The 12,316-nt window shown below is 40.1% G+C and overlaps 1 protein-coding gene across 1 annotated transcript; it reads left to right on the forward strand.

The window, feature by feature from the left end:
- The first annotated feature begins 9,609 nt into the window (after positions 1-9,609).
- On the forward strand, positions 9,610-10,587 carry LOC117502787 (trace amine-associated receptor 1-like). Its single transcript, XM_034161901.1, has one exon. It carries the CDS (start codon positions 9,610-9,612, stop codon positions 10,585-10,587), a length of 978 nt encoding a protein of 325 aa, XP_034017792.1.
- The last annotated feature ends 1,729 nt before the right edge of the window (positions 10,588-12,316 follow it).

The following is a 12,316-nucleotide window of genomic DNA, read 5'->3' on the forward strand; positions in this document are numbered from 1 at the left end:
TTTGTGCTTCAGCCCATCAGACTGTACCACTCCTCTCTCAGGGAGAGGACGAGTAACAGGAAGACAGAGGACAGGAAGAAGAGGAACAGTAGTATCTAGTAAACCTTTATTGATCAGTATGTCTGGCATTTATATTTGTGTATTATATTCATATTTGCAAACTGTTTTTCTTTTTTACTTTCACTTTTGATACACTGTGTGCTTCTTACCCTGTGTGCTGCTATAAAGTTCTATCTAATCTAATATGTACAGCGACTCCTGCTGATCACTGTCACACAAACACATTAAACAAACCCGTATCCCAAGACTTCCGTAATATGTATCAACAGGTAACGAGACCCTCCTTCTGATTCATGATTTTACTGAAGTATATTAAATGCATCATCAAAAAGACGCCTGCTCAAGCACAAAATGTTCATACAAACACAACAGAAAAAAAATGTTGCTGATCCTTTTAAACAGATCTCTTCACCTTACAAGCTTTTCATTTCAACTGCTCATTCATCCCTCAGCAATCGCCAACTCATAGCAACAACCCAAACAGTCATGTGAAACATAACTCACTCAACACCCACAGTAATTATGTAATTTACTATACAAATCAAATATGGGTGGTGTAGAACAAACCACCACTGTCAAACAGGCTGTTTCTCTGCACACCCAAATCAGGAACACCAAACCATGACAGCTGAAAGAAACCAACTGCACAAAACATTCCCACCGCAGATAATACATGGCTCTATTTCAGGCCTTTCTACCTACACCTAAAGCAGGAACTAATTACAGTGTACACACAGGACAAACTGAATGTCAGTTTACCTTTGACTATGCTTGTTCAGCATGGTATGGTATGGTAATTTCTTTTTCCAAAAAGTATAAAGATATAATGTGGAGTTGTATCTGGAGGGGCATCCAGCTTAAAACCTGTGCCAGTTCAACATGCAGATCCACTATGGATTTGATGTGGCGACCCCAAGTGCAAATAGAATGCAGGTTATAAATTCTATCTTTATACTTTCCATTAGGTATTTGACATAGACTGTGTCTGTACTGGACAAAGCCTTTATGGTGTCACCCAGAGGTTTTCTACAGAGACCTTGAACACTCAAAGTAATCACACCCCAAAGTATACATACATTTATGGCTTAAAACATCGTTAAAGGAGACCTGCATTGAAAAAAAAATGCAGTCAGATTTTTTGAACAAAAACTGACTTACATTTACACGAGATCCTTCTGAATGTAGTAAAGTAAATCTGCAAGCCCAGATCTGTCATTCAACGGAGAAATCTTCATTTGAAAATGACAAATTTACAGCTAACATTTAGCCCTCCGCAAATTGTCTCTCTCATCATGGACGCTGCCGAGCCGTCACGGACAAGACCCTCTCCCAGCATGCATTGCGCCAATTGTAATTTGTGGATTTATGTCAGTTTGCATCTGCACCTTTTTCTTGTCTTATACGGAAGGATCTACTTTTTGTAAAACTTCATATTGTCTTGCGGCACGTTTGGTGAGTACACATTTCTTTGATTTGTGCTTGAAAATTATTTTGGGGGACTTTTTCATACGCCCGTTTGATTGAGTGGTGTCACAATGAAAATCTACTGTCTTTCGCCTCCGGTACCATCGCGGGATATGGAGGCGAGACCCGCAAAGAATCCCAGTCATTAAAAATATATAAACCTCTCTCAGCGTCCATGGAGCTCTGGGGCTCCGATTGCTGAGACGTGCGGTGCTGTGGATTTTGCCGCAAGAAGTCTGTCCTTGCAGCAACAGGTGTACCGGCCGCTTCGCATTAAAACAGCGAGCGTAGCGGAGGCAGAGAGCGGGAGAGGAAGAACGGCGCCCGCTGTCGATGTCGTTGCTGATCTGAGCACACAGATCTGTATCTCACATTCATTGCAACTTACTTTTGGATGTTGAAACCAGGACGTGTATAAGTAACATTACTAACAGATAAAATCAATTTCAATGCGGGATCGGACTGAAGGCGGGAGCACGTCGTCTTGTCCCTGACGTCATGGAAATGATACGGCTGTACAAACTGTTTTCACAGAGGGCTAAATTTTAGCTGCAAATTTGTCATTTTTAAATGAAGATTTCTCCGCTGAATTACAAATTTGGGCTTACAGATTTACTTTATTGCATTTACAAGGGTCTTATAACTACATATCAGCTATTTCTTTCTGAAATCTGACCACATTTATTTCAATGCGGGTCTACTTTTAACAAAGAAGTAAGAAAAAAGTAAGAAAAAAGTTGTCATGTTGTCATACCAGGCTGTAAATATGTTTTATTTCTACTCTAAAGTTGGACTTTTTAAACATTGAGTTGAATGGAAATTTGCTCGATTTTCAAGCCAACCTCAAGTGGCCAGTCAAGGAACTGCAATTTTTTCTTCTTCCAAAACGGCAAGTCAATCCAAAGATGCTTTTAAAAGGCAAATAAAACTCTTTTTATGGCATAAATTCAAGGATTAATGGAATTTGAAGTCTGCAACCAATTTTTAATCTTTCATCACAGGGAAATAATTTTTTTTAACTCAGATTTTTCTCGACTTTATTTTTCTGTTTTTATAATTCATGTTCTTGTGTTCTATGTTCATTTATAGTGCATATTTGGATTGTTCGGCAAAATTATTTTTTATTTTACACACTTTATTGATATGTGTTTTATTTATTTTGTTGCTAGTTGTTATTTTGAAACTTTAAGAGTATCATACTGGAAAAAAGTGTATTTTATACATTAGCCACAGTAATTATTTATATTTGTACTTTGCATGTATGAATTTCTCCCAATACCTTTTAACAACACCAATTATTTTAGTGCAGTATATCAGACAAAAAGGGCCGACTTCTGTGACATTGCAGATAAATATTAAGAAGTAACACTGCTTTTCAAATTTTGTCAGAAACTTGTGTGGTAAAGTGTTGAACTTGTAGAGATGGTCACTTATCTCAGCAGCATCAATCCTATCTCTGGGTCCTCAGTCTTTGCGATTGACAGACACCTGGGACGAGAATGACATCATGAGTTCTCCAGACTGAGGTATTCGGTGATTGATAGTTACTTTGACTAGATGAGGGTGAACCGACTGTCTTCCTGGCTAAAATGGTAAATGGACTGCATTTATATAGCACTTTTCCATCTGCATCAGATGCTCAAAGCGCTTTACAATTATGCCTCACATTCACCCCGATGTCAGGGTGCTGCCATACAAGGCAGTCACTACACACCAGGAGCAATAGGGGATTAAAGACCTTGCCCAAGGGCCCTTAGTGATTTTCCAGTCAGGTGGGGATTTAAACCCAGGCTAGTCATCATCCGGGACTTGACTTGAGAAAAACTTTTTAAACAATAGTTAGAGCGAGATCGTTCCTGTTTGTTTCAACATTTTTTCTGCCATCAACATGTCCACAAAATTGTTATATATATATATATATATATATATATATATATATATATATATATATATATATATATATATATATATATATATATATATATATATATATATATATATATATATATATATATTAAAATGTGTACATAGAATACAGGGGTACCCACAATGTATGTAAATGCAGCATCATTTGTAAGTAAGAATGATGGCGATTCAGATGCGCCATGGGGCATTTCCATGTCTACATTTGCATGTCCTGCTGTTTTAGAGGTTCTTTCCAGATTTGTCAACCAGTCCAGGTTGGCCGTTTGTTTAAATGACAAAGGAAACAGTTATATTTCTGTATATGGGTGTCTTTGATATACTGGGTTTATTCTGCCGTTTATCCACTGTTTTCTGGAACAGGCTCCAGACTTCATGTCCCTCAACAGAATGTGAAGTCATAGATAATATTTAATAGAAGATTTATAGTGAATACATTGAATAATAATAGTGGGGTGTTGTGCTGGCACAGTCAGGATCTAAGGGGCTCAGACTGAGGCCTCACTTGAAACCAGTCAGTAATTGTTTTTTGCAAATGTGTATGTTGGTCACCACCTTACACAATAACACATGACGTGCACGCTGTAGACTGTATACTTAATTTTTCCCCACTTAAAGAGCCTTCTGGGTAGACGGTGAAATCCCTAGACTGCAGAGAGATATTCACAGATGTTTGTTTGTTCGTTGTTCCTGGACTCTCTGTTTACTGCTGTCCATTATGTGCTCGTTAAGGCCATTAACCGGCCTTCCACGTTGTTTTGGACCATTAGTCTTGGTGTTGCTCCACTCAATGTGATTCCCACGAGGAAGAGGTGAGAAGCTGCATTCAGAGTGTGTGTGCGTGCGTTTATGTGTTTCGGAGAACACAACAAGGCACCATCCTTTCACACCTCTAATTGAAGGCTGTTGCATCACGCCATCATTATCATCACGCCATCTCCAAAGACATAATTATGAAGACGTGAACCAGCATGCATGTGCATCTGAACTTTTCATGAAAACCACACCTTTTGGAAACTGCTGCTGATGTCATCAGGACAAATTTAATAAACAAACATTAAATGAAATAAAAAGTGAGATAACAAATACAGTAACAAAAACTGATTTTCTCTGGGGGTTTCCACTGATCCAGAAGATCTGATGTGGCCCTCCATTGACACTGCATTAAAAATAAAGGTGACTTACTTTTTGAACTCTTTCGACTTCTTTCCCTGAAAGAAGTTGAAGAGTTCACTTCACTATCTGGCCTCAAAAACACATTTAACTTTGATGTATAATGTGAATCAATTCACTTTCTTCTAAGAGTGTCCACATATTGAAGATTTGAAAATTGGGTTCTATGCAAACAATGACTGACCTTTTCACATCTGTGTAAGGACTCACCCACTATTACAGTACATTCGCCCTATTGACGTATCCCATAATCCCTTGCGCGCCAGAGAGTCGCTGCAGCCAAATAACAGAGAATCCACATGATGACAATTGTAAATGAATATTTTCGTCACATTAATAAGAGACTGCATTCATGTTACCCTGAAAACTTGCTAAAACAATTATAACAAATAATCTGTGTCTGCTACGTTTAATCTGCGTGGAATTTAATAAACGCCAACCAAATTTCAGACATATTATATATATTAGTCTGGAACAAAGAGGACAAACAGTGTTGTAAAGAACAATAACCAAGATGTTAAAGAGCAAACTTCACTTTCCCCCAGAACGACATGATCAGGAAGCGATTGTAGCTCACAGCAGCTCCCATTGAAAATAATGGAGAGGCAGCCTGTGATTCTTGCATGTTTACATAAAACAAACGCAATAACAACGTCTATAAACCCAGAGAATATATTCATGAGAGTTTTAGGCACAATATAAAAATAGTTTTATGTTGCGATGTTAATGGTGTTGTCTGTGTGCAGCGGTTAAAGTGCAGCGTGATCAGAGCATCTCAGTGCAGTTCTCAATGTTAATGAGATCTCGCAGCGGGGCGACATCTCCGAAGTTTTGCGGGATTTGAAACGTTAATAGGACGAATGTAGGATATCAGGTATGTATGTCAAAGTCTTGTGAATGTTAGACAAGAACCACAAACCATCCTGTTAAGCATTATGGGCAGCATAAGAAAACAAAATGACTGATTTTTTTTTTTTTTTTTTTTTTACACCAAGCTCTACACCACTGCCGAATGCCATCTTTTGCATCCACGTGGCAATTAAACATTAAAGGCAAGGATATATGTGGTGTGTTTTAATCTGATTGCAAGTCTGCTTTGATCCATTATGGCATTAAAATAGACAAACAGATACATTGTCCAAGATCTGTGGGAGTGAAAAGAAAAAGCTTCATAGACTCGATTCAACCTGATATTTTGGACCTGGCCCAACTTTGGTGCCTGGTGAGCTCTTGGTTGAAGACATCGAATGACCTGTGGCCGGCCTGCCTAGACTACAACTGTTTGCTCATGTTTAGCCTGACCAAAGCTAGCAATGCCCTTGGAGGTATCAGTTTTTAAGTAGCTCTGAAGTGCAAACAAAACTCTAACAACCTATTTATTTTTTCAACTTGCCTAAGGGTTGAAACATACAGTGACATCATTCTTCTTCTTCTTCTTCTTTGTCTTTCGGCTGTTCCCGTTAGGGGTCGCCACAGCAGATCAATCATTTTTATCTCACCCTGTCCTCTGTATCTTCCTCTGTCACACCAACCACCTGCATGTCCTCTCTCAGCACATCCATAAACCTCCTCTTTGGCCTCCCTCTTCTCCTCCTGCCTGATGGCTCCATCCTCAGCATCCTTCTCCTTATATACCCTGGGTACCTCCTCTGCACATGTCCAAACCATCTCAATCTCGCCTATCTGACTTTGTCTCCAAACCGCCCCACCTGAGCTGTCCCTCTGATATGTTCATTCCTAATCTTGTCCATTCTTGTCACTCCCAAAGAGAATCGCAACATCTTCAGCTCTGCCACCTCCAGCTCTGCCTCCTGTCTTTTTGTTAGTGCCACTGTCTCTAAACCATACAACATAGCTGGTCTCACTACTGTCATACAGTGACATCATTGCTTAATGAAAAACAAATACAATTTTACTATTGAACTTCTGTGGCTCATGTCATAGAAGGCACCATAGAGTCAGCCTACAATTTCAATTCAATTCAATTTATTTAATTTATACAGCACCAAATCATAACAAAGCTGCCTCAAGGTGCTTCACATGAGTAAGGTCTAACCTTACCAACCCCCTGAGCAAGCACACAGGCGACAGTGGTAAAGAAAAAAACTCCCTCTGATGATACTGAGGAAGAAACCTTAAGCAGAGGCAGCAAATGGGCTGCAACCTCATCTCACCGAACCGCCTGTCAATTCTCCTGATGCTAGCTAAAGCTAAATTCTTGAGGACATCATGTCATCAGACACTGCAAAGACTAAAATTTGTTCATTTTCAGGACTTGGCTTTGCTCCAATCATTTGGCATTTTCTGCCTTATTTATAATCAACTGGTTTGTAAAGCACCACTCACTTGTGATGATTTCTGATGACAGGAGTTAGTCAAGTTGTTGGTGAAGACCAAGGGGGTCACCCAAGATTCATCTGGCTTCAGCAGATGAATGGTTACTTTTGGGTGGTGGAGATGGACTGGTCATCTGCCTGGGTGGTTCCATCCAGGACCCATGGCAGTTCTGTGGAGTGGTGGATGCTCCCAGACCTGAATGGAATGAAGATACAGTTGATTTCACAGTAGCCCTTTTGTCTCATTCCCTTCATTGAGGATTACAACCTGCTGTGTTCATACCAGTTCACTCAGTCCTTTTGTCCATCTTCCTGATTCCAATGTTTCCAAAACAATTTGTTGCACTGCTAACAGCGCAGGGTGAGGAAGTGAGTCTGTCCCAGGCATCCTGTGTTGATGATAACTCCAAAACAGCAGATGTGATCATCTTAGAACTTTGATGTCCCAGATCAATCCCAAAAGCAACCTTGTTTTGAATATGTGTTTGTTTTGAATATCCCTTACCTAATGAGTAGCGTTAAGATAGCAACTGTGATTTGTGTCTTTACAACAAATTATTGATGCTTAATTCGAAATACTGCTTTGAAAACTTCTGAATCCATCTTTTAGTCAACCGGTAGATTTGGGCTACAATACCTGCCTCTTGCCACCTACTGTATCTGAGTGTGCAGAGTGACTTACGAGTGCATAAAAATAAAAAAAATAAATAAAACAAGTTCAACTCTTCCTACAACACAGAATAGTTGTTCTCTCGGGACATATTCCATTTTAAGTTCTCTGCTTCCCATTGTCAGTCAACGGTATATTCAGAGTTCATTTTGAATCTTCTGAAACACTCATGTTTTCAGCACTGCTAAAAAATCCACATGAAAACCAACACACGACATGCTGTGCTGACGTGGTGAACACCAGAACATGGTGAAACCGACACCTGGTGAACATTTAAGGAATGTGCATCCATATCAAGTTACGAATGTCAAATTTAAAGGCTATAGTCAGCTTGGAAAACTCCATGTTTCATTGGTATGCATTTTGAGGAGCAAAGACCTTGAAGTGGCCAAATCTCAAGGGGTGGAAATACCCACTTCTGGCTTGGTTGCCACCATGATCAACATAGTAAGGGAGTGCAGGGTGGCAGACCGGCTCTTTCCAGTGGTGTCAGATGTCACCCATCAACAGGAAAAGCTATAAACATTCCTTCTGTGTAGTGCTTTGGTGCGACTGTACTATGATTTGGCGTTTAGCATATGATGAGGCTCAGAGTTAAGTAGTGTCTTGTCTGCTGTCTCAGTCTATGCTCTGATGGTGGTCAGTAATTTATGAATGAGGTAGACTTTATATTCACAGTTTCACATGGTGATTGATGACTGCCCCAATGACAACAATCCACTCGCTACGGGTGATTTCAGTGAGACCACTGGCACTGAGAGCAGTGGCTAAGAGGACTACATCAATCCTCAGAGATCTACTAACTGTACTGAAAATGGCTTAATCTTGCTTAACTCTGCAAAATGTCAGGGGCTACAGGCTGCGTGTGTGTGTATGAGTGTGTGTCAGAATCTGTGTGCAAGTGCGTGCAGCTTTGGTCATGCAAGCACGGGCATATGAGCACAGATCTGGACGTGAGAGCGCAGGAGTGTTGACCTAGATGTGAGAGTGCAGGAGTGTGGATCTGGACGCGACAGGTGTGGGACTGTGGATCTGGACGTGAGAGCGCGGGAGTGTGGATCTGGACGTGAGAGCGCGGGAGTGTGAATCTGGACACGAGAGCGCAGGAGTGTGAATCTGGACACGAGAGCGCAGGAGTGTGAATCTGGACACGAGAGCGCAGGAGTGTGGATCTGGACGCAAGAGCGAGGGAGTGTGGATCTGGACACAAGAGCGAGGGAGTGTGGATCTGGACACGAGAGCACAGGAGTGTGGATCTGGACGCAAGAGTGTTAATCAAGACATAAGAGCATGGGAGTGTTGATCTGGACGTGAGAGTGTGGATCTGAACATAAGCGTGCGAGAGTGTGGATCTGGACGCGAGAGCGCGAGAGTGTGGATCTGGACGCAAGAGCACAGGAGTGTGTATCTGGACGTGAGAGTGTTGATCTAGACGCAAGAGCATGGGAGTGTGGACCTGGACGTGAGAGCTCGGGAGTGTGGATCTGGATGTGAGAGCCGGGGAATTTGAGAGTATGATGAAAAGTATGGGTTTATGTCAGGTCAGGCAGCATGAGGTAATGTTGCACCGCATTCACCCCAAATCACAACCACTTTGACTCCTAGGTTGCCAGGACAACCAACCGGTCCATCCCCATCTCTTAAAAGCAATATGTCAAGTTAATAAATCAATGAATCCATCTCCTGCAAACAGGATGTAGTTTTTTTGTTTTGTTTTCAAAAATGGGTGGCTAGGAAACTGAATTCATATGTTAATGAGATACGGCTTCATAAAAAGTGGAAGGGGGCAGGACAAACACCAGAGCATCAAGACAGCTCATCAGGGTGACGGATTTCAATACAACAGACTCCAAGACCAAATGAATCAACTGCATCAATTTGCATTTTGCACAGAAAGTGACTCGCCTACATAATACCTTATTCTTGCAAAAGAATTCATGTTTTCAATTTTTGAATTCTAACTGCAAGAAGAAGGAAAAAAGTATGGAACAAAACAACAAAACTGATGTCAGCTTCACTCTACATCCATGTTATGAAGTGATGAATGCCTCTTACATACGGACCACTAACCCTTCTGCAATTTGCATTTTATTACAGATTTTCCTTGCATTGTTGTCTGCTGTCACAGTTTGTGGAAACCTTCTTGTCATAATCGCTGTTATTTATTTCAAACAGCTTCACACTCCGACTAACTACCTCATCGTCTCTCTGGCTGCAGCCGATCTACAAGTTGGAGTTTTAGTTTTTCCTTTGAGTATGGTCTTCACTGTAACCTTGTGTCTGCATAACGAAGACGTATTTTGCAAAGTGCGAGGCAGTTTTGATATATCGCTTAGCACATGTTCTATCCTTAACTTGTGCTGTATTTCTATTGACAGATATCATGCAGTGTGTCAGCCTCTGACATACAGAATGAAGATAAATAATGGCGTTGTTGTGGTTATGATGGTGGTGTGCTGGGGACTCTCTGCTCTCATTGGAATCAGTGTCATAACAGCTGGTTTACACAATGAAATGTGTGAGGAAAAGTGTTTAATTGATGTGCTGATGGCAAACACAATTGGCCCAATTTTATCATTTTATCTCCCGGTGATCATCATGCTGTGTATCTACCTGAAGATTTTTCTTGTTGCACTGAAACAGGCACGCAGCATCCAGAACACAAAGTCTGGAGCAACAGTCAGTAAGATGGAGAGAAAGGCCACAAAAACTCTGGCTGTTGTGATGGGAGTTTTTCTTTTATGCTGGACTCCTTTTTTTCTTTGTATCACTTTTCATCAGGTAAGTCAGAATTCGGTCCCAGTTCCTGTGATTGAAACACTTAACTGGCTGACGCTGTCAAATTCAACGCTCAACCCGTTTATTTATGCTTTCTTTTACAGCTGGTTCAGATCAGCTTTCAGAATAATCCTTTCTGGAAAAATATTTCAGAGTGATTGTGCAAATGTGAAACTGACCTAAAGTGGCATTCTAGTAACGTATAGAGTTCCGCTCTTCCACAATGTGCACACTGCTCATTCAGACTGCTGCCAGCATAGGCTGTTCACATGCACATTGACTGTAACAAAAAGGGGGGATTAACACTGGAATTTGCTTTAAATTATTATAAAATGTGCCATTTCCAATTTTTCCTATCCTAAACTGGCCTGCTAATATGTGGACCTGGGTTCAAATCCCACTTGTGCTACCTGTGTGGGTCATGGAAAAGATATTTAACTTGCATCATCTCAGTCTAACCACCTGTAAATGGGTACCCGCCTCGATTTGGGACATAACCTGCATCCCACGTGGAGACATAGACTCTCGTCGGATTCACACTACGCAATTTGGAGATAAGCACCAATGGGCCTCAGGGTCTATACAGAATTTTCTACTATCTTTTGTGCCCAGCATGGAAAGGCTGATATATATATATATATATATATATATATATATATAAACTATATATATATACACACAGTGGCTTGCAAAAGTATTCAGCCCCTTGGTATTTCACGCATTTTCATTTGTTTATGGCATTTCAGATATAAAAAGTAAACCAGGCTTCTCATTATAAAAAATTCAAAAATTATCTTCCTCAGACTCAAACTGAAAGTAAATCTCTACACGTTTATATACATTAAGTAAAAATATAAAAGCCAAGATGATGGGTTGCATAAGTAATCAGCCCCTTTGGTATAATACCTGTAAATAACCAGTTTCATTGCCAGTTTTCTTCAGACAAGTCAGGGGATGGATACATGTACATTTCCAAGTCACTAAATATGTCTTGAACTTTATTTACATCAGTTATGAAGAAATACAAACAATATGGCACTCTATGTTAAATCTGTGTGGAATTGACAGTTCTCAAAAACTGAGTGACTGTGCAAGAAGGAGAAGAGTGAGGAAAGCCACCAAGACACCCAGACAACCCAGAAGAAGTTACAAGCTTCTGTGGCTGTGATTGGAGAAATTGTGCACAGTGCATGTTTTGCATTTTGAATCCCCAGTTATACAGCTTCATGATGAAGTGGGACAGAGGAGGGTTTTCTTTCAAAAAACATCAAATCAAAGCTTACATATCAGATGTACCTTCTGGCAAGTTGTTGCTGAAGTTTCAGGTTTTCTTTTTAATAAAATCCTCCTCTACACCACTTCATCACCACAAAATCTGTAATCCAGATCAGATCCAGATCAAACTTTGTCAGTCAATACCATCCTACTTAATGCACTCAAATATGAAAGAAATTTGGTCTTTTTTGACAGTTAGAAATTTTTGAAAATTCGCTCAATGTTAAAGATAGGGATTTTTCCAATTTTCCAGGATTTTTCCTGACTTTGCCCTTTGACCTTGAAAATTTAATCAGTTCTTGCCTATCAGGATATCAATGTTCAGTAAAACATTTCATAATGATATGTGGAAAAATTGTGGGTTACAGGCTGTTCACAAACAAACAAACAAACTTTATCTGTTTTTGCAGTGTTAAAGAAAGGTTTGTGCAACCTTGAGCTTTTATGTACGGTACATGTTTGAATTTTGTAATGATGTCAATTTAAAAAAATAATTCAGCCTTCATTGCATTTAAAATTTCTGAAATGATGCCCTTTAAATTCAAAGCGAAAACTAAAATCCAACAACAGGGCCATATGGATATCTTGAAGGATAACAACTAAATCATCACTTTTACAGCCAGTTTTCTTGAGAAAA

Source organism: Thalassophryne amazonica, chromosome 21 (assembly GCF_902500255.1).
Source record: "Thalassophryne amazonica chromosome 21, fThaAma1.1, whole genome shotgun sequence".
Taxonomy (NCBI): domain Eukaryota; kingdom Metazoa; phylum Chordata; class Actinopteri; order Batrachoidiformes; family Batrachoididae; genus Thalassophryne; species Thalassophryne amazonica.